At 40.3% G+C, this 23,709-nt stretch overlaps 3 protein-coding genes across 15 annotated transcripts in view; 2 read left to right on the forward strand and 1 right to left on the reverse strand.

Moving 5' to 3' along the window:
* SEPTIN10 (septin 10) overlaps positions 1–13,668 on the reverse strand; it is a 56,201-nt gene extending 42,533 nt beyond the window's left edge. Inside the window, exons 1-2 of one of the 13 annotated variants that reach the window (XM_070751098.1) lie at positions 12,476–12,774; positions 3,312–3,418 (exon numbers count right to left, since the gene is read on the reverse strand). In XM_070751098.1, the coding sequence (XP_070607199.1) occupies positions 3,312–3,341 (30 nt within the window). In that variant the 5' untranslated portion in view covers positions 3,342–3,418; positions 12,476–12,774. Of the gene's footprint in view, positions 1–3,311; positions 3,419–12,379; positions 12,904–13,603 lie in introns of those variants that run through there. The other 12 variants (XM_070751096.1, XM_070751094.1, XM_070751100.1 and 9 more) reach the window with 12 other exon arrangements.
* LOC139166905 (uncharacterized) overlaps positions 1–23,709 on the forward strand; it is a 984,072-nt gene that overhangs the window by 208,008 nt on the left and 752,355 nt on the right. The window lies entirely within an intron of this gene.
* SOWAHC (sosondowah ankyrin repeat domain family member C) lies at positions 12,644–17,964 on the forward strand. Its single transcript, XM_070751090.1, has one exon. The coding sequence runs from the start codon at positions 13,179–13,181 to the stop codon at positions 14,823–14,825; it is 1,647 nt and encodes a 548-aa protein (XP_070607191.1). The 5' UTR covers positions 12,644–13,178; the 3' UTR covers positions 14,826–17,964.

A 23,709-nucleotide genomic window follows, 5' to 3' on the forward strand; every position in this document is an offset into this window, starting at 1 on the left:
CACATATACAGAAGTATCCCGGGCGTGTAGGCAGAGCCTCCCAACCCTGGTGTTACTGGTTCTAAGAACCAGGCTGAACCAGCAGCAACCCACCGCTGATTCTCACCCTGGCCAGTGTCTATTTACACTTTAAAAAAAAAAAAGAAAATATAATCTTTATTGAAGATAAATAGGGGAGGGGATACATAAAGCAAAAGGATTATGCGAATATTGGTACAAATGTATATGAATTTGAGTATAGTTATAAATCAAAGCACACAATTATATACGTATATATAAAAGGGAAAAAAACTAAAGGGAAGGAAAGAAAAAGGAAGAGGAAAGAAAAAGAAGGGAAAAGAAGGGGAAAAAGAAAAGAGAAGGGAAAGAAGAAAGAAAAGAAGAGGTGAATTCTAATCTATAAATTTATCAGCTTTGTAAATAAAGTCAACTTATCTGTTGACCCGATTACTCTACAGCATTTAAGATTTTTACTATCCGCATAAATGAAAATTATGAGTTTCTAACTTGAGTTAGAGTTTAAATTTTTATCGTTTTGAATTTGTTCCTCCTTTTATCAATGATTTGTAGTGTTATTTTATGGGTTCGTGGGATAGTTGTTTGGGTGAAGGTTAAGAGGATCGTGATGGAGTTATATGTTGTCTTTCTCCATCCAAATGTACCATTTATTCCACACTTTGTAGAACTCTGATTCCTCTTTGTCCTGTAGTTCAAGGGTCATTTTCGTCAGCTCAGCACATTCATGAGTTTTGTTAATAAAGTTTAAGGTAGATGGGGTGTGATCTAGTTTCCAAGTTTGGGTGAATATTATTCTCTTTTCACTTTCACTATCGGGCAAAAAACATCGAAGTACAGCCAGCCAGCAAACAGGTTCAAAAACAGATTCTATCCTTGGGCTGTCAGACTTCTAAACACATTTACAATCACTCTATGTACATATGGAAACATATGTCTAGTTGCCCTCCTCTCCCAATTACTTGTATAAGGATTATTCTCTATATTATTCATCTTGTCTTGTATTTTCTGTTATGGATTGCACCACTAGAGGCTAAACCAATTTCATTGTATATTTGATGTACAACGACAATAAAGGTTATTATTATCTCTTTTATTCATTAAACATGAAACCCAATCAACTGAATATTTAAAAAAGGGTCACAAATACCACTGACTGGTGCTAATGGTTGATATAGATTGCTGCCAGCATCCTAGGTGTCAACCAAGTATCTTCTTAAAATATATGATGTTCCAAGTAGCACAGTTTTTTGCAGTTCCACTGGTGTTAGTGCAGGAAGCTGCAAATTCTTGATGTGTTTTGTGACATTCTTGGACATGGTACCAAGTGCCCCGATGACAATGGGTATCATTGTTACATGTTTCATCCATAGCCGTGTAGTTTCATTGGCCAGGTCCCGATATTTCATAATTTTTTTCCGGTTCTTTTTCTTCGACTCTGGCATCTCCTGGTACAGCGTTATCAATAAACTGTATTCTTCGGCCCCCAACAACCGTGATATCTGGAATGTTGTGTTCCAAATGACGATCTGTTTGTATTTGAAAGATTCTCAAGATCTTCACAGTCTCATTTTCAGTAACTTTTTCCACTTTTTACTCCCATGACTTTTCGGTCATATTTTTTACATAATGACCGGTGGACTAATTTATCAATTCGATCATGTCTACCTTTGTAATCAGTTTGTGCAATTTTGCTGCATTCACATATTAAAGTGTGATACAGTTTCACCTTTGTCGCTGCAAAGTTGGCAGTTTGGACTGTCACTAGAATTTTGTATCTTCGCTTTCATGCCATTAGCTTGTAGTGCTTGTTTTTGAGTAGCGAGTATTAAACCTTCTGTTTCTTTCTTGATGGTTTCAATTTTAAGCTATGTCCATGTAAGGTTGTCCTCACATTTTCCTTCAACGTTTTTCAAATGTTGTCCATCTATTAATCTGTCATCCAGCTGTTTTTCCTTATATTCTGCCTTTGTTTCTGTTGTTTTTATAATGTTCTCCATTTTCACAGCCTGCAGCAATTTTTCTGTACTTTGGTTCACAAAATCATTCAAACTTTGTTTTTCTTCTTCTTCAGTTTGGTGGATATGCAATAACCCTCTGCCTATTTTTCTTGGCAGGTACACCATCACTTTGTGGATGTAAAGAATGGTACATATTTACGTTTGTGTTTTTTCTGGTCCAGGTTTTCCGATTCAGCCAAAGTCCAGTTGATGATTTCAGGTGCATAGCTAGATGATGATAATATCATCATCAACATCATCATCTAAGATTGTGCCTCTGTGGACTGTTATCCTGTTATATTGCATCCTCTATAAGGACTCATTATATGCAGTGTATACAGTGGTCCCCCGATTATCGCGAGGGTTCCGTTCCAGGACCCCTCGCGATGATCGGTTTTTCGCGAAGTAGCGGTGCGGAAGTAAAAACACCATCTGCGCATGCGCAGATGGTGTTTTTACTTCCACCGCAGCAGCGAGGAGCCGAAGATTGGGGTTTCCCCGCCGCCCACGCAAACTCCTCGCTGCTGCCGCGCCCACCGCTTGTCCGCCCTTCGCTTGTCCGCCGCCTGCCTGCCCGCGCGCCCTCCCTTCGCCCGCCCACGCCGTTCGCTCGCGCCGCTTCCCAGCTGAGTCCTGAAGCGAACTTCCGCGTTTGGCTTCAGGACTCAGCTGGGAAGCGGCGCTGGGGTTTCCCCGCCGCCCACGCAAACTCCTCGCTGATGCCCGCCGCTCGCCCTCCCGCCAGCAAGAGGGGGAAGACCCAGGGAAGCCGCCCAGCAGCTGATCTGCCCGGCGCCATCTACGCATGCGTGGCCATAGAAAAAAGGGCGCGCATGCGCAGATGGTGTTTTTACTTCTGGGTTGAAAAATCGCGATATAGCGTTTCGCAATGATCGAGATCGCAAAACTCGGGGGACCACTGTATATACTGTATATATATAAACATACAACTGTGGTACAAGCTGAAAGGAGAAGAACCTGTGGTCTAAAGGTTAAAGCTACTGCCTTACAGGCAGACTCCCCAAGTTCAAATCCCAGTAAGGGTATAGCTAGCTGATGAGAGCAAAATAGCTTGAAATAGATCTATACCTTCTCCCTTCCTTTTCATTATCAGCAAAAAATTTAAACACATATACACATATAATCTCATCAACCTTAGATAACAGATATAAGTATAAACATAGCTATGAATACATGAAATGGATATAAGTAAAAGAAATAAAGAAAACTTTGGATCTGTTTTATGGACAACTGTTACTATCAAATCAGTAGGTAGCTTATGTTCTGCTATATTACCTGTAAAAATGGCCGATTTTGGCCACCCATTGATGATCTCAGTATTATTTGTAGTACATTATTATGTCTTCTCCTGTTTTGTTTTGTTTTTATGCTGTTTTCTTTGCCTGTGACCATAATAAAAGATTGATTCTGATCACATGTCTATATTATAAAACTTTTAAAGAAATTTTGGTCAAACTGCTACGTAATAGATGAGACTCAACAACAGAAAAAACTCTTCCATCACAGAAAGAAACATGGTCTCTCTGATCTGCAAGAAAAGAAATCACCCAGCCTATTTCTGTATTGAATGTAGACTGCAAAATTTTTACTGAAATACTAAAAAAGAGAATGAATTGGGTTTTTTAAACTGAATCAATACACCTTGCTCAGTTTAATTTCTTCAAATAAGCATTTGCTAGGCCTAATTTACTAATAAATCCTGGAGTCTGAATCTCTACTAGTAAAAAACTGTACAAATAGACTGGAGACAAAATTTAGATATAATCATTGATACACAAAAAGAAATGCACAGAAAGTTGTACTTAACGAAAATTGGTATATCAGATGCTTTACTGCTAGAATATTACCCCAGTTTACAGGTCAGTTCATTCTCTAAAAGCTGTTAAAATAGAACAACCAGTTTAGAATATTTATTTTGTAGTAAAGCTCAATAGTTATGGAAAGCGATTTAACCCTGCTGTTCTGTTCGGGTCGTATGTGACCCGAAGCCAAGTTTGAGTCCCTGTAAAAAATTTTCCCTGCATATCTGAAACTTGAAATTTCATGTTGGTTCATCATTTCAGGGGTTCTCTCTATGAGAATTTTTTTGGGGGGGTGGGGGCTTAGTTTTTGCTGGGCAAAAAAAGTTACAAATCTTATGTTCCTGGGTCACCCTGACCCGGACCGAAAACTCTTCATTTGCAGTGCTTATGTTTGGTCTTTTTGAAAGCTTTTTTCACTTGGAAAGTAGTCTGAACATTTCTGCACACAATGATATGAAAATTGAAATGAAAAAAGTAAATCTTATTGGTTTATTTTGCGGATATAATGCACGCCCCCCCGTTTTTGTGAAAAAAATTTCATTTTATGCATAGTTTTGCTTGCAAAATGCATTCTATTTTACTAAAGTTGGTGTGGGATTGGTAGCTTGAACATTTCTGAATATAAGAAAAATATAAAGGAACTGAAAAAAATGATTCTTATTGGTTTTTTAACATCAGAAATAAGGCCTCCCCCCCCCCCCTTGGCTGCTTGCAACCATTTTCACTTTTTATTTTTTTATGCTCCAAATCCGAAATATTCTTTAAAATCTTAGGCATTCATTTACTCAATTTAACAATGCTGATCATCAAAAAATATTTTTGGGGTGGTGGCTAATTGTTTTCTGGGCAAAAAAAAATCATAACTTTGAATCTGTTTCTGTTCGTATGTGACCGGACCAAAAATATTTTTTTTAGGTACTTGAATTTGATCTTTTTGAAAACTTTTTCAACTGGAAAACTAGTTTGAACATTTATGAACATAATGATATGAAAATTGAACTGGAAAAATTGAGACTTATATTTTTATTTTGATCAAAAAGCCCCTCCCCCCATCCTTTTTTAATTTCGTGTCAATTTCTATTTTTTAAGGCTACAAATCCCTAAGGAATTTTCCCCCAAAAGGTTTGATATACTAAATTGAACATTTCTGAATATAAGAAAAATATAAATGAACTGAAAAAAATGGTTCTTATTGGTTTATTTTTGCCACAAAAGGGCCACCCCCCCTCGGCCTTGCTGTGTGCCATTATTGTCACTGTTTATACATATTTGTCTAGAAATATTTGGAATATCCTTTTGAAAATCAACCACATTGTAGCCAGAGAACTAATTTTATGAAACAAATCCATTTTACTAAAAAAAAGTATGTAAGTTTGAAATTAACAGCATAATTTTTATATAAATTGAAATAATTGAGGCATACTTTATGTGCAAAATAAACCAATATGCATCAATTTTTCCAGTTCAATTTTCATATCATTATGTTCAGAAATGTTCAAGCTACCAATCCCACACCAACTTTAGTAAAATAGAATGTATTTTGCTAGCAAAACTATCCATAAAGTGAAGACTATTTAAAAAAAACGGGGGGGGGCGTGCATTTCATCAACAAAATAAACCAATATGCATCAATTTTTCCAGTTCAATTTTCATATCATTATGTTCAGAAATGTTCAAGCTACCAATCCCATACCAACTTTAGTAAAATAGAATGCATTTTGCAAGCAAAACTATCCATAAATTGAAAATTTTTTCACAAAAACAGGGGGGGCGTGCATTATATCCGCAAAATAAACCAATAAGATTTACTTTTTTCATTTCAATTTTCATATCATTGTGTGCAGAAATGTTCAGACTACTTTCCAAGTGAAAAAAGCTTTCAAAAAGACCAAACATAAGCACTGCAAATGAAGAGTTTTCGGTCCGGGTCAGGGTGACCCGGGAACATAAGATTTGTTACTTTTCTTAAACAGAACAGCAGGGTTTAAACAGATTGAAGCCCCTTTTAAAAGCCAAATTTCCAACCCTTTTTTTAAAAATATCATCCTATCTTAAATTACCATTAAGTATATAAATAGTCCTCGACTTACAACAGTTCATTTAGTGACTCATAACTACTTTTCACATTTACACCATGCAGCATCTCCATTGTCAGGTTATCAAAATTCAGACACTTGACAACTGAACCATATTTATGATGGTTGCAGTGTGATCACCTTTTATGACCATCTGAGAAGTAAGTCAATGGGGAAGACAGATCTACTTTAACAATTTTGTTGCTAAGTTAACAACCACAGTGATTCACTTAACAACTGTGGCAAAAATGGGACAAAATTTACTTAACAACTATCTCACTTAGCAAAATAAATGTTGGGTTTAATTGTAGTTGTAAACTGAGGACTGACTACCTGTACAGGTAGAAGATAAAGACAGCAATTACTGTAGTACTTCATTATCCTACAAGCTAGTAACAGAGTCTTTCTATCAGGGGTATGGGCAAAAGGTAAAAGAATCCAAATGGCGGCGTCCGAGCGGTGGATGGAGCCTCACACTGTTTTTGCAACCGGCTTTCCGGCGATCAACAAGTACAAGCAAACCAGGAGCATTTCACCCTACTTTCAAATCAAGTAGGAAGCATTTCACCCTACTTCTTCACTTTTGCTGTTCATTGTCTTCCGATTTGTAACTCACCCTTCACCATCACTGATCATCCATTTTAGCTACTATAGTAGATTAACTTTACACATGGTATCTGCTGCCTGGATACTCTGCACCAGGTAACTAGTGTTTGGAACCAGTCTTTGGAAGTGGTGGGTGAGTATGCGTGTGCATATACATCTGTGTGAAATTGAAAGCCGTGAGTACATGCACAAACCATCCCTTATCCTCAGCCCCACTGCCACCTCAGCAAGTCCACTGAGCTCGAAAGATTGGGGCCCGATGCTCTACACTTCCTATTGAAAAGTAGGGACAGTTCTCTTTGCTGAAGAACAGCTTAAAATATGAAAATATGATCAATATCAAAAACTTAAAACAGCTTAAAATATGAAAATATGATCAATATAAAAAACTTGGAGCTTAACAGTGATTTTTAGTTTTAAAATTATACAGTATATATTATGGAATATTACATTTTTAATTTAATTCATGATGCTTGAAAATTCTGTTTACTTTAAAATTAAAATACCGTATTTTTCAGAGTATAAGACACACCTTTTTCTCTCCTAAGAGGGTGAAAATCTGGGTGCATCTTATACACCAAATGTAGCCCCATCCAGCCTCTCAAACGGAGCTTTCAGAGGCTGAAACAGCTTCTCAAATCGAGCCTTAGAAGGCTGAAAACAGCCTCTGAAACAGTTTTGCAAGGCCGAAAACAACCTCTCAAATGGAGCTTTGCAAAGCTGAAAAAACAGCCTTTCAAACAGAGCTATGCAACGTAATATACCTGTTCTAAGCTATTTGCTAAGGATGCTAGCCAGATGGATGCTGGTAGGCAGACTTTTTTTTCTTATTTTCCTCCCCCAAAACTAAGGTGTGTTTTATATTCCGGTGTGTCTTATAGTCCGAAAAATACAGTAATAAAAACTTAGTGGAAGCCACAATTTTGTTTTACCTTTTGTGGAACAATGCAATTGGTCATTTGGCAAATTCTATCTTTTAAAAAAAAAAAAAAAAGCAAAATCTTAACTTCAAAAACAGTACATTTGGCAAGAGTAAATCTCTAGAATGAAAATATAATTGAATATGCATTTTTAAACAGGACGTAAACTCTCTCCTACACTGCTGCAAGCAGCGTATCAGAAATACCAAGCCAATTATTTCTCTGTGTCCCTGAATCTTTGCCAAAGAACATACTTGTAGATGCAAGTTTTAATCAGGAAGTTAAGTGACTCAAGTGTCTGTGATACGGAAATCTTTTGAAGGGCTTGAACATTTAAATAACTTCGCTATAAATCATTTATATTGGTACTATGAATTTAAATAGTAGTCATCTTTTTAATTACCTTTTTCTGTAGAATCTTCACAAATCAGTACCTGAAGAAGCCACTAGCTTTACAGAATGCATTCTTTATCTATCACATGCACTTCAAAAATCAGCCGTACACAGTGGACAACAATAACCAAGGCTAACGCTTTATTATCTAGAGTGCTACACGGTAGTCAAAATATGCTCGTTTCTTATGCAACAAGTACACTCACAACTACTGTATATTGCTTAAGTACAGTTTGGAGTCAAACTTAGAAAAATAAAACTCTGTAGATCAGAATGTCAGACTATGTCGTCACAGCAGTGTCATGTGATTTATTTATTTATTCATTCATTCATTAGACTTACATGCCGCCCTTCTCTGAAAACTCAGGGAGGCTCACAACATATAATACAAAATGACAATTCTGAAGCCCAATTATAAAAAGTTATAACATTTAAAACTAATCTGAACCCAGGTCCTAAAATCTAAACTCAGGTCCTAAAATCTTATTGCTTATATTATATTCATAACACAAATACACACACACACCACTATAAATGCCAAATTAATTTTAAAGAATATAAAAATTATTATAAGGGAATGAAGGCACGTAATTCTGTTTTGTAAAATTGAACGTTGGTTTGAGCTGAAACGGTTAAAAGTATTCCGTCTTTTAGACAGAAGTGCGTTTAGTCAAGAAACTCTCATATCGGGATTTTTTCCCCCTTTTGCTAAGCCAAGTATGGGCATGGCCAGTGTGTGACGCATCTAGGGGGGAGTTTGACAGCCCTGCTATAGATCATAGTAGGTACTGTATATCACTGACTATTGCTCTTTTCAATCTAATTATTTCATAGTTGAATTGGGACAGCGAATGAATCAGATTTAAATCTATGCAAAGGAAATCAGTGTATAATTTTTTAAAAATGTCTTAACTCTCCTCCAAACATAAACAACTTAAATTTTAATATAGTACTAATAATAGATTATATCTGGGGGGGGGGGTTCCATAGTGAAAGATAGTAAAATATTACTTATATATATATTTCTAATATTTGCCGAGAAGGTGTTAATTGTATTTGCCTACTACATTCATTTTGCAATTTTAGGACTGCTCATAACTAGGTGGAAAATTGCCACAACTTTTAATATATTTTTAAACCTAGAAGCTATCTTACACTCCTCTTATAAATAAGGTGTGCGTGTGTGTGCATATTATACTAAAATATGCAACACTGGGGAGCTGTCGGCCGGTTGGGAGGCACAAAAGGAGCTGGGGAATTCCACAAAGAGATTCCAGGGGCGGAGCTTTGATGTCACGTATACCGGCAGGTTGCTAAGCACACCAAGGTGATAACTTCCTGGATTCCATCCTCCCTCCGTTATTCTAGTGCCGCCCCCGGAATCCAGGAAGTGATCACCTTGGCGTCCTTAGCAACCTGCCAGCATACGTGACGTCAAAGCTCCGCCCACGGAATCCCATCGTTTTTTATTTTAACAGATTTTTAATTTTTATTTATTTTTATTTTTACGAAAAAGGATGCCTCAGCGGCGCCGCAAGCAAAGGGAGGTCCTTTCACGTAAAAATAAAAATATTTTTTTTTACGTGAAAGGACCACCCTTTGCTTGCGGCGCTGCCCTTTTTTGTAAAAATAAAAATAAATAAAAATAAAAAATCCGTTAAAATAATAAACGATGGGATTCCGGGGGTGGAGCTTTGACGTCACATATACCGGCAGGTTGCTAAGGATGCGTAGGTGATCACTTTTTGGATTCCGGGGGCGGCACTAGAATAATGGAGGGAGGATGGAATCCAGGAAGTGATCACCTTGGCGTCCTTAGCAACCTGCCGGTATACGTGACGTCAAAGCTCTGCCCCCGGAATCTCTTCGTGGGATTCCCCAGCTCCTTTTGCTTGTGGCGCCGCAAGCAAAGAGAGGTCTTTCCACGTAAATTCTTTTTATTATTTTTACATGAAAGGACGCCGCAGTGGCGACACAAGCAGAGGGAGGTCCTTTCACATAAAAATAAAAATATTTTTATTTTTGCTGCGGTGCCCTTTTTCGTAAAAATAAAAATAAATAAAAATAAAATATCCATAAAAATAAAAAACGATGGGATTCCGGGGGCGGAGCTTTGGTGCCATGGACCGTTCGGGTTCAGCCGAACTTAGCGTAAAGTTCGTACGAACTCGCCGAACCCGAACACCGTTGGGTTCGCCCATCACTAATGACCACCCATATCAAACAAGTGACACTCAGAGTAGCAAACAGCAATAAAATCAATTAGAATCAAATTACAAACACAATACAAAAAGTTAAATACAAACAAGAGAAAATTATAATCCCTAGATGTTAACATAACCAGGAATTTTGGCTCTTATGGGGAAAAAAGACTGGCCTAAGTAGATTCAAAAAGAGAAATGATGAAAATATGGGTGTTACTTTAATGTAAGGGGTAGAATGCTGAATTACCAGCATAAAGGATACTTGATTATATAATAGTGCTGGGTGTGGAGGAAAATCAAAGACTGTATTTAATGACAAGCAACCTGACAAATACATACATTGTAAATGCAAACAGGCTTATGCTTCAGAGGTAATTAAGTTGTATATATGTGCATATGTATGTGTCACACAAACCCATACACCTATCTGAATTGCCTCTATAAGTTTACATTCATATAGATACATATAGCTGAATTACATTGACAGCATAAACCTACTGGTAATGCAATGCTGTTCAAATTGACTCACAAAGTAATTTTATTGCGTTCAATGAAACTGTCTTCCAACTACATTATCGTTGGGCAGCAGCATCAGTTTTGTTGGTTAATATGTCAATTTAATCTTAAATTAAAAGTAAGTGTAAATGTGACAATTTGCACACTCTCTGAACTGCCAAATAACTATTGAAAGAGGGATTCTTTTTATACTGTGGCTGTAATACTTTAGACTGAAGATATTTAAAAGTATGGCCTAATGAAATGGCCTAATACACGAAGAGGTAATTTTCTAACACTCAAAAGACTTAGATTCATACACGTGTGAGGGAGACAACTTCTATACTTTTCTTGCCTAACTCCTAATTTCCTACATGTAGAGTTTATATGTTCAAGTTGAAATGATACAATTCAAAGAGGCTCCAGGGAAAAAAAACCAAAAGTCTTATAGAAAAGTTAAAAGATGAATATTCAAGTAATTTCTCAAGCAGAAAAGGAAAATAAGGAAAAATTAGGTGAAGCTTTAATAGTAGATGGGGATATCTAGGAATTCGTAGCAGTGGCATATACTTTGTGGAAATAATAAGGTAAAAATATAGAAGAATCCTCGGGAGCCCAGAGACCTTGTGAAGTACACCAGGTGTAATCCAATAAACTGGTATTATCACAATAAACAGGCAGGCAGGCAGGCAGGCAGGCAGGCAGATGATAGAAGATGGATGGATGGATGGATGGATGGATGGATGGATGGGTGGGTGGGTGGACGGACGGACGGACGGACAGGCAAGCAGGCAGGCAGACCGACCCAAGTCCTAACCAACCCAAATCCTGCATAGTTTCTAACCTAGGCACAACAATATGCCACCACCAACTGAGAACTCTGTCTATATTTGAAAGTAAATCTCCTGAACATTCAGAAGCTAATGCAACATCCTGATTAGAGGCAGTGGATTAGAATGAAGGGAAGTCAAGTTCAACTCCACGGACAAAAATGGAAAAAGGGGAGTGACTTTGTGCCAGTCACTATCCCTCAGGTAAACCTACCTTATAAGGTCCAATTCCTCAAATTCCCAGAGAAAAAAAGTGTAACACTTAACTAGCAATGTCTACAATATTTAAAATAAAAAAACTCTAAGCCAGTGCTCACTGATTTTCAGGGTAGCAAACTTTCCTATTTTTGTTCGTCTGCAGTACATGACAAGTGGCTGGTGCTTTCGGATTTACACAAAGCCGTTAAGTTTCGACTGATATGCGTGAGGGAATGATTGTATTGATCAGTCTAGGGTTTTTTATTGTTTTAATAATTAAAGCGTGGTTTAGTTTTAAGGGTTTTGTTGCTATTAATATTTGAATTTAACTTGTTATTGTATTGTTGTAAGCAGTCCTGAGTCCTGAGGGATTGGGCAGCATATAAGTCAAATAAATAAGGAAGGAATAGAATAGAATAGGAGACAATAGAATAGAACAGAACTCTTTATTGGCCAAGTGTGATTGGACACACAAGGATTTTGTCTTTGGTGCATATGCTCTCAGTGTACATAAAAGAAAATATACATTTGGGAAGGAAGGAAGGAAAGAGGGAGGGGAGAGGGAGGAAAGAAGGAACGAAGGAAGGAAGGGAGGGAGGGAGGGAGGAGCAGAAGAAAGAAAGAAAGAAAGTGATGGGTGAAGCTGGAAGCGTTTCTATGGGATGAATGAAAGAATCTGAGTTCCACAGAGCCCTTTTGGGGATAATTTAAGGCCCGATCCTTCGCCCATTCGAAATCAATGTGGGGCGAAACGGCTCTCGTGGATTGCAACTTCCCCTTTGCTAAAAAGTAAGCCCGGGAATCCAACGAGCTAACCTACCCTACAAAGCAGGCGTGCGGCCTCGGCCCGAGAAAGGGACCGTTGTTGCCCATTCACGAGGCCGGCTCTCCCTTCTGCCCACACCCGGGGACTTACCAGCTGCCGAGCCACATCGGAAGAAGCCATGACATGAGGGGAGGGGTTACCGCGCGCCCAAGACAATGGAGGAGGGGAGGGAGGGCGGGGGGAGCCAGCGTCGAACTCCCAACTCCAATCCCAACAGCTGGAATGTAACTGGTGGCGAGGAGAGGCCCGCGCGGAAAAGGAGGGCGGGACAAAGGCCCAGCCAATCCCGTCCCGACGGCAGAAGATGCTGCCCAAACCTCAAACGGACGTAGGCTGGGAGCGGAGGGGGGCAGAAGAAGGGGAAAGAGTGGCACTCTCTTCTACTGGGGACGGCGGTAGGAAACCTCCTCGCTTAATATGGGAGGGGCCACACGAAGGGGCGTGGTTTAGGACGAGCGCCCCGACCTTGCCGCCTCAGCGGCGAGCTTCTGAATTTAGAGCCTCCCCAAAAGCGCCGAGATTTTCATTCAAAGGACGGTTTGAAAACGGCAAAATAGGCGCCGCCCTTGTTTCCCTCGCGGGCGTCACGTGAGCGAGGGGGGGGGGGAAACGCGCACTCGGTGAGAGGGTCCGGCAACCGAAAGAGGGCGGAGAGGGAGAAAGCCGGACTCGAGCGATGCCGTCGGGCAGTCTGGCGGCGACGGCGACAATGCCATGGCGGCCCAAGCGAAGGAGTCTTCAGGGGATCCCGCGCTGAAGGCTAGCGCTCGGAATCGACGGTCCGCGGGCGCCTATGGCCGCGCCGGGGGAGCTGGACCAGGACGCGGTGTTGCGGTTCCTGGCCGAGCGAGGAGGCCGGGCTCGCAACGCCGACCTGTTGGACCATTTCCGCGGCTTCCTCGCCTCGCCGGAGCCCGAGAGCCGCGGGCGGGCCCGCGAGCGCTTTAAAGAGCTGGTCAATGCCGTGGCCACGGTGCGGCAGGAGCCCGGCTCCGGGGCCAAGTATGTGCAGTTGCGCAAGAAATACCGCGGTCGCAAAGCCGAAGCGACGGCAACGGCGGCGGCCCCGCTTCCAGCTGTCGGGCCCCCCGAGGACCCGCCGCGTCCCCCTGACGCTCCTGGCGGGGACAACAAGGATGGAGGAGCGGCCCGCGAAGAAGAAGCCGGCGCCGAGCCTCTGAAGGGAGAGAAGGGGGCGAGAGGGGGGGAACTCTCTACCGCTCCTGGAGAGCTGCCGCCCGACGCCTCAGAAGCGCCGCTTTTGCCCCGAATCCCTCAGGCGCCTTTGGCGAGCCCGGAGAGCCCCGGAGAAGGCGGCGGCGACGGCAGCCGGGTGGAGCAGCGGAGCGGCCCGCGGTGTCTGGACGAGGAGGAGGCGGCGACGGCGCCGCTGCCCTCGGGCGATGCCGAGCCTGAGGAGAAGCCCGGCGGGGACGCCGTTGAGGCCCTGCTCGAAGAAGACTCGAGGCCGACTGTCGGCGCGGCGGCGGGCGGAGCCTCCACCGGCGCCAACACACCCAGGTGTGGGCACAAGATATTCCGGGAGCGGATGGTGGGCAGTTCCCCTCAGCAGAAGCGCGGGGGCCTCTTGCAGCGCGGCGGCAGCAGCAGCGGAGGGAGCCGCGGCGGGGATTCGGACAGTGCCTCATTGGCGTCTTCGTCGGCCGAGGACGAGGGTGGCGGCGGGGGGGCCTCGGTGGCTTTGGATCCGCTGGAGCACGCCTGGATGCTGTGCGCTTCGGACGGGCGCTGGGAGAGCCTGGAGAGCCTGCTGAGCTGCGAGCCGGCGCTGTTGCCCAAGCGGGATTTCATCACGGGCTTCACGTGCCTCCACTGGGCGGCCAAGCTGGGCCACCCCGAACTGCTGGCCCGGCTGGTCAACTTCGCCCACCGGCAGGGCCTGCCCGTCAACGTTAACGCTCGCACCAGCGGCGGCTACACCGCCCTCCACCTGGCCGCCATGCATGGCCACTTGGAGGTGGTGAAGCTGCTGGTGGGCGCCTACGACGCCGACGTGGACATTCGGGATTACAGCGGCCGCAAGGCCTCGCACTACCTGAGCCGGGGCACCACCGAAGAGGTGCGCAGCCTGGTCGGGGCCCTGCAGGACGAGGCCGACAGCGGGGCCTCCAACGGCAGCAGCCGCTGGAGGCTTTCCCGAGTGCTCCCCTCTAACCTCATTACTTACAAGCTTTCCCACCACCACGGCCATCACCATGGGGACGAGAGAGAACCGGGAGACCCCCACAAGAGCAAAGAGCTCAGTAGGAAAACCTCGGGCAGCGGTAGGATAAAACCCCGTCTCAACAAAATCCGGTTCCACACTCAAATCATCCACACGACCCCTTCCTTCAGGGGGGATGCAGAAGAGGAGGAGGAGGAAGAAAAGTCCCTCAAAGCCTCCTTCAAGCTCAGACCTAAATCCAACATATTTGGTTAAAAAAAGGACCAAGGTGTCCTTTGTTAGGATGGTTTTAAAAACCAACCCTAAAGGTGGATTAGTTTACAAGCAGACTTAAATAGAATTTTAAATATTTTGGGGTTGGAAGTTTTTAGATTAAATATATTTTAGAGCTTCATAATGGAACCCAAGCTTAAAACTTTTTTAAAAAAATAAACTTGGTTTTTTTTTTAAAAGCAAGGATCAAGTTTTATGTTGACTACATGGTAAGATCCGTTTCTCCAGTGTAGACAATATCTATTGAAACATAAAATGTGTGGACTCCATCAAATTAAGCTCTCGTATGATGGAGGTTTGCGAGCTAGAAAACCAGTCCATGTACTTATTAAAATTCATCACACATAGAAATCAATGTTGGGGAGAAGATAACACTTTAACGTCTCTTCATGATTTTTTACTTTTGTCAAAGTGTTCAACACACTTGTTTTTTTTAAAAGCCAAATGAAATATTGTCTGCATATTTGCAGAGAAGGAATTTAGGATTTGCAGTTGGCAAATGTGATTGTCTTGCTGATTGCCATGCAGGACAATTTCCAGGATTACCCTAATCAGGTGAACCAGGTTATTAAAACTGGTTAGGGAGTATATCTGTAGGAAGAAATGGCTCTTGGGGACAGTTAACCACTCTTACTGGCCTTTCCAAGTGTTCTCTGTCACCTCTCATGCACATTAGCATGGCAAGGCAACCTCTGCTGCCATGCCTTTTTTGATGGAATAGACATGAATTAAGATGCATATATTGGGAAATTGATACAAAATGTTATGTGACAAACTGGTATAGGTTGTATTAGTTATCCAGAATCTAAACTTGACAGGAATTGTGCCATTGACTTATAGTATACCCATTGCACCTAATTTGTAACGTTTTCTAATGGTACTTTTGAGCTCTGACCTTTGATTATGGTTTACTTACTGAGTGCAATGCCTTTGAAAATGTGGTACTAATAGACAAAGTTAATTTGGTTTTGTTGTGAAACAAGACGTTGATCAACTTTTGTCCTACACCTGAAAACTATTTAATTTGAAAAATAATTTAAACATTCCACTTGAATGGTTACAGTACAGCAATGTTAATGAGCATGTAGCATGCTTCTTTTTATGAGGCCATTTCTGTAAACAATATAGTCATTTGGATAAGCTGTCTTGAATATTAGTTCTAGTGTTTAGCCATTAATTTGTTCACTATGAAATGGGAATTTAGAATTTAAGAAAAAATCTTAAAACCTTAAGTACCGTAGATCTCTTAGCATTCTGGAACATTGCTGATTCAGAGATAGGGAGACAATGGAAGACTTGTCTAGTGTAGCGAAATGGTAATAAATATAGCACTTAGCTTATAAATATGTACATAAATATTTCTACAGATAAAATCAAGCAGTTCCACAAGAATCCATATTTATATAATTGGAAGTGAAATGTAAATTACGTAGGTGAACGCTTATCCTAACTGATATATAAAATACAGAAATCAAAAAGCACATGATTTTTTGCTGATGCATGTTACAGAATGTTAGAGATTCTTTTATTACTTACATTTTGTTTTACAATTCTTTTTTTTTAAGTGAACAAAACCTGTGATTTTTAAAAAGCACAGAATTCTTTATAGTGTGAAAATTAAACACATTTTTTACTTTAACAGTAATAGTGTCTGGAAAGTTAGTAATATTTTTTAAAAATATTTGTTCCAAATGTAGTGATTTTTATTAAATGTGTACTAGCACTTTTTCTTCAAAGAATATCTGGGCTGGTCCTCAGATGCTGCTTATGTAACTATTAACAATTCAATGCTGCCAAATAAATGCAGAACTAGCTAAAGCATATTTCCAAATTAGTTTTCGAATATTTTGGAAATGTTAGTTTTATACTCAATTAAAGGCAGATTGCAATTCTAAAACAATAGTTATACTACTGTTTTTTAAAAGATATTACAATAATATCACAATTACCACAAATTGAAAAATGGCATATAGCTGTCCCTTCTGTCATTACAATTATCTTTTTGGATGTTAATCGTTATCTAATGATCATATATTGGTAATTCAACTTCATTTTTTAATTAAAAAAATTCAGCATTCTAGGCAGCTATCTATACCCAACTAATGTGTAAAGTATAATTTCTACCTGAAAAATTGAAAAAAAAATTGTAGTACTGTTTTTTATATATATCAGAAACATGAGAAGAGTTTGACAAAAGTTGTAACACTATCTTATTGAGCTATATAATAGGGTCTAAAAACTTTGCTAGAAACCCCCCCCCCTAAATTGCAAAGAACTGGTTACTGTACAACTGTTACACTACTTTGGTACTTTTTTTATGCACACAAGAAAAACATGTAATTGTGTTTTCAATTTTAGTTTATGAGCTATAATTACAGGTGCCTTTGTTAAACATTGCAAACTGCGAAGAAAAGGGTTTATTTGAGGATTTCTTATTTCAGTAGGTTGAAGGCCACTGGTGTCTTACCAACATACTACTTGTAGCAAAATAAATATTCCAAAGTGACATTCTGCATTATAGCACTAAAGGTTTTATAATTTTAGCAAAGATTATGTAAAGGTTCAAAATTCTGTGATGCAGAATAGTGTCCGAAGTCCAATATTATTACAAATCTTACTAAAATAACATGAACAAATTTCAACTTTATTGTATGATATCTCAAAAACCATCATCCCCTTCATCCTTTCTAAAGTGTTTGCTCTGTAACATATTTAAATTGCTCTGTCATATTTATAGCTGAGGTGGTATTTTTGTAGATGTGTATTTAAATGTTCATCTGAAACGTAGGCCTACACAATCCATCTGAGAATCACAGAAAATATTTTGAATGTATTCCTCAAACAGCTGAAACTTGTTATCACTGCAGCAATTTCAGAAATGTTAGGCACTGTTTTCTGTGTCACAGTAATAGAAATACAAGAATTTGTAAATATTATTTGACATTGGAGCACAATGTAAAATTTGGACAACTTACAGGTGATGTAATTCTTTTATTCTAAATACTAAAAACCAGTGTCTTGTGTATAGGTTGCATTTTCATAACTACAGGTAGATGTACATGAGAAATTAAGGTCTGCAAATTGTAGAAGTATATGAAGAATAAATTTTGATAATACAAAATTCAGTTTGTTTTAATATGTACATTGCATAACATGGAGAACACTAGCAGTTTTTTGTTCAAACCATATAGAACATATTCATCTGGAACGTGTATTATTTTAATATGTTAAAACCAAAAGGGATTGTTTTTTGCACTATATTGGAAGATATTATTTGGAATTCTTCAAATGCAAAACATTACACATTATTAGTTTGCCATCATTACATTATTTTACATTATTGTATTGAATATCTAGGAATAATGTTAATACATTTTTCCTTTTTTACAACCCTGCAATCCCTTAATTCGGGGTAGAGTCAGGGGAACTGAAAGGAACTGAGTGTTTACTGGTCAAATGCCCTTCCTGGTGCCTAAGCAGAGTTTGCAGCAGATATTTTCTCTACGCCTTGAGAAAAGTTCAATCCTAGTCGTTGTTCAGGATTGAACTCAACCTTCTAAATGGGAGCATTTTCACCACGAGGCTACCCCACCACTCTAACATATTGCATATTGTAAGAATAACAGTGCCTGACATTTTATCAGTATTTTATAAGAAGTTTGCACTAAATCAAAAATGAAAGTTCCAAAAGTGCTTAGAACTTTAATATTTCTTACATGTACATTTATTGATTAGTTGCCAGTTCTTTAAGAAGATATTTCAGTCAAAATTAAATTCTTCCTTTATAAAGAGCTGGTGCATATCAACTAGCAAAGAATGAGTCAAAGCATATGGTTTACACATAACGGTGAAGCCAAACTCTGTGATTCAATTTTGAGGCTAACATGAATGGAGTCAATTGTTTTTATGCAGTAAATCTTGATTAAACAAATGTGACACATAAGAAAATCATTAGTTCATTGTGACCTTTTTCCTTAATGAGGTGACCTTACACAAGCTCTTTTTTCTTAACATTTGCCATTTTATCTACAATATCAAAATACAAATTTTGCAGGATTCAAAACAAACCATACGGAGCACTTTGAAAACTTAAAACTACATTACAAAATACTTTTAAGACTCAAATCAGTTTTGTTTTAACAGAAATTGAGCTGCAGTTTTTACTTTTTTAAGAATAATGCTACAGGCTTACTGATGTAAATTGAAATTTTCAAATTGAGGTACTTTACAGATTAGTTCAGAGTAACACACAACTCACTATCCACTGTGCAAAATAGTTCGTATAATTAGGAAGCGTTCCCCTTCCCCATAAACCAGAGCAGAATGCTAACAGGACATCAATCACAAACATTTTTGGGTGTTAGAACCGCTCGTTTCTTGCAGCATGTATTTTATATTATACATCAATTTTGTTCATGCATTATTCATGAACCTCTCCCGTATCCAGTTTCCAAACTCATATTATCAGAGTTAGAAAAACTATGGAATGTAGACCCAATTATCTTTTTCTGCCAGAGTATCCAGAATTGTTTTAATCCTATTCCAAAATAGACTCGAAGTTAATTCAATGTGTGCAAAATTGTCTCTCATTATCTTATCCTGTAACACTAGTTTTACTTCCAGGAAACCTGTTTTTAAAAATAAATTGATAGAATCAACAACTGTCCCCTTCTGGCCCAAGTGATGAGAAAAATAAAGTTGATGTGTTTTTATCAGTCTAGAAGGAAAAAGAAGGAATTCCAGTGCAGGCAGGAGGATTAAATGTGGTCTGGTAAAAATATCAGCCCATGACTATAAACCTGTAAATTATCTACTGTAAATTACAACCTTACTGGCCTTCTGAAAAGCTATAAAGACCTGGCTTCTTCAGCAGGCCTGGGATTTTGATCAGATGGCGTACCATCGGGCTCCTAACATCTGGGTGGGATCATCCAAGTGCATGGAATGAGTTACCATCAATATGCTGATGATACTCAGTTATACATCTCTACCCCATGTCCACTCAGTGAAGCAGTGGAAGTAATGTGCCAGTGTCTGGAGGCTGTTAGGGTTTGGATGGGTGGTTAACAAGCTCAGACTCAACCCTGACTGTTCTGTCGAGGTCTCTGGTAGAATCCTCCCGAAAATTCACAGATACAAATTTCAGACACACACACGTTTGAAAATTCAAAATAATGTTCTTTATACTGAAAATCCAAATAGACTAAGCTCTCTTTTTGTATAGCAAAGAGCATTGGTCTCCAAACAAGCTGGTAATTTGTACAAGTCCCTTATCAGTTCTGAGGTACTTAGCTTGCAGCTGTGAGTCAGTTCACAGTCCTTCTTTCACAAAGTGAAACACACTTTGCTCTGGTTTAGTTTCAAACCGGGGGGAAAAATCAGTGCACAAAGGTCTAAGTCAGCAAGGCAGGCACGAAACACAACGATCAGATAATCTTCCACAATAGCCAAACCCACAGGCTGCTATTTATAGCAGCCTCACTAATTACCACAACCCCACCCAACCACAGGTGGCCTCATTTCTTTTGATAATAATCTCTCAGTTGTTGCTGCCTATGCATCGCTCTCTGCATGCGTGGCTGTATCATTAACTCTTGTTCCGAATCCAAGGAGGAGCTAGATAATTGATCTCCTTCTGAGCTGTCTGCCACACTCTCCTCCTCCCTGTCACTCATGTCTTCTTGGTCAGAGGAGCCTTCATCATCAGATTCCACTGGGAGCAAAACAGGCCTGCGGCATGTGGATGTCTCCCCCACATCCACAGTCCTTGGGGCAGGAGCTGGGCCAGAGGTAACCACAACACCGACAAGATGGAGTAGCTGAGGGTTTTGCCTCCCAAGGACAATTCCATCTGTCTTGTCCATTACTCTGTGGGGGGGGGGGGGAAACGGGCATCCTTGATCCACAGCTGACTTTAGACCATCATCTTTCAACTGTGGTGAGGGGGGCATTTGCCCAGGTTTCTCTGGTGTACCATCTGCGGCCCTATTCGGACAGGGAGTCACTACTCACAGTCACTCATGCCCTTATCACCTCAAGGTTCAACTACTGCAATGCTCTCTACATGGAGCTACCTTTGAGGAGCGTTCAGAAACTACAGATTGTGTAGAATACAGCCATGCGAGCGGTCATGGGCCTTCCCAGGTATGTCCATGTTTCCCCCAACACTTTGCAGGTTGCATTGGCTGATGATCAGTTTCCAAATGCAATTCAAAGTGTTGGTTATGACCTATAAAGCCCTACATGGCATCAGATCAGATTATTTACGGGACCGCCTTCTGACACATGATCCCCAGCGACCAGTCAGGTCCCATAGAGTCGGCCTTAGAAACATAGAAACATAGAAGACTGACGGCAGAAAAAGACCTCATGATCCATCTAGTCTGCCCTTATACTATTTTCTGTATTTTATCTTAGGATGGATATATGTTTATCCCAGGCATGTTTAAATTCAGTTACTGTGGATTTATCTACCACATCTGCTGGAAATTTGTTCCAAGGATCTACTACTCTTTCATAAAATAATAGAGTAGTAGATCCTTGGAACAAACTTCCTTCTTGAAGTCTCGTCAACTAGATAATGTTGCTTGGCGGAGCCCAGGGGAAGAGCCTTCTCTGTGGGGGGCCCAGCCCTCTGGAACCAGCTCCCCTCAGAGATTTGTACTGCCCCCACCCTCCTTGCCTTCTGTAAGAATTTGAAGACACACTTGTGTCAACAGGCCTGGGCAGTGAAGGGCTACCAAAATTTTACTACCACACTGGGGGCATGGCTTAGGCAGGACACCCTGCATTTTCTTTCAACATCTTTCAGTGCAAATTGGGTGCTCTGGGGTGGGGCTCCATTTTTGCTACCCCACTGCGTCCCTCCCTGTCCGGGCAGAAGCCCACCCCTGGGGACACTAATCATCAGTCCCTGCCTATGAATGGATGCACAGTGGTACCTCTATTTAAGAACTTAATTCATTCCGTGACCAGGTTCTTAAGTAGAAAGGTTTGTAAGTAGAAGCAATTTTTCCCATAGGAATCAATGTAGGAAAGAAAGAAAAGCTCGGAATTTGGGTAAAAGGAGGAGGAGGAAGAAGAGGAGGAGGACAGTCGCTTCCGAAGGTAGAAGGTGAGGTGAGGGGAATCAAAAAAATCCAAAACTTTAAGGCTTAAAAAAAAAAAAGAGGGTGAGGCAGCGCCCAGAGAAAGGAAAAGGTTCCATTCGCTCTGGGCTGCCAAAGCCTCCTTAAGCACCACTGAAAGGCTCCTCTGGCAGCCCAGAACAGCCCGATATGACCAGGTTTAAAGGGGGGATGGCAGAAAACTGGCCGGGCCTCAAATTTCCTGGTAAATTTTTCCGGGCTCGGGTTCTTAAGTAGAAAATGGTTCTTAAGTAGGGGCAAAAAAAATCTTGAACACCTGGTTCTTATCTAGAAAACTTCTTAAGTAGAGGTACCACTGTATGTGGAATTGAAGTTATGCTGGTGGATTGGAAATGATTGTTTTTAAATTAAATTGGGGGTTTAGACTGTTTGTTTTTAGTTATTATTGGATTACAGAAGTGTACTGTTTTTCACATGCTGTAAGCCACCCCAAGACCTCAGAGAAGGTCATAGGATTAATTCCTTGAAGACAGAATTAAACAAAATAAAACAGATGGCAATTAAGGAGCGACATCATAGAAAGAATATTACCCTTAGAAGTGTATTTGCCATTTTATTGATTGATTGCAATGTTAGGATTATAGATTGCTTATACTATTTCCTGTATTTTATCTTACAATGGATATATGTTTATCCCAGGCGTGTTTAAATTCAGTTACTGTGGATTTACCAACCACGTCTGCTGGAAGTTTGTTCCAAGGATCTACTACTCTTTCATTAAAATAATATTTTCTCATGTTGCTTTTGATCTTTCCCCCAACTAACTTCAGATTGTGTCCCCTTGTTCTTGTGTTCACTTTCCTATTAAAAACACTTCCCTCCTGAACCTTATGTAACCCTTTAACATATTTAAATGTTTCGATCATGTCCCCTCTTTTCCTTCTGTCCTCCAGACTATACAGATTGAGTTCATTAAGTCTTTCCTGATACGTTTTATGCTTAAGACCTTCCACCATTCTTGTAGCCCGTCTATGGACCCGTTCAATTTTGTCAATATCTTTTTGTAGGTCAGGTCTCCAGAACTGAACACAGTATTCCAAATGTGGTCTCACCAGCGCTCTATATAAGGGGATCACAATCTCCCTCTTCCTGCTTGTTATACCTCTAGCTATGCAGCCAAGCATCCTACTTGCTTTTCCTACTGCCCGACCACACTGCTCACCCATTTTGAGACTGTCAGAAATCACTACCCCTAAATATAATTCCCAGACTGTTAAGGACAACTGCTTCTTGAAGTATGGGGATGAGATGGATTATTTACCTCCTTTAGGAGCTCAAGTTGATAAATACAACTGTCCCTCCATTTTTTATTTTACAAGATAAAGCATTGCTCAGACTCTCCTGTGATACATACCTGAGGGACTGGCCAGGGGTGAGGTTCTCAGATTCGTTGAGATATTTATATGTTTCCTAGGTGACTCATAGGTTTTGCAAATTCATCACACACTTTTATACACAAATGGTTCAGTAAGGGTGTACCTGCAATTAAAATAACCCTGTCCTTGTTTTACCTTAAGAAATTACAACAAATAGCATATATCAGCTTATTTTTTTAAAAATACGCTATATGGAAATCAAGTCCAATTTTTAACGAAACCACACCTAAAACATAGGGGCATTGAACAATAGGATTTCAGTAAATGGAAAAAGTAAGGTTCACTGTTATCATGTCTGTTGTTAACATGTGCACACAAGCTTCATTTTCAAATGAAAAATCA

The sequence above is a fragment of the Erythrolamprus reginae genome, chromosome 4, assembly GCF_031021105.1.
Source record: "Erythrolamprus reginae isolate rEryReg1 chromosome 4, rEryReg1.hap1, whole genome shotgun sequence".
NCBI classification, from domain to species: Eukaryota; Metazoa; Chordata; class Lepidosauria; order Squamata; family Dipsadidae; genus Erythrolamprus; species Erythrolamprus reginae.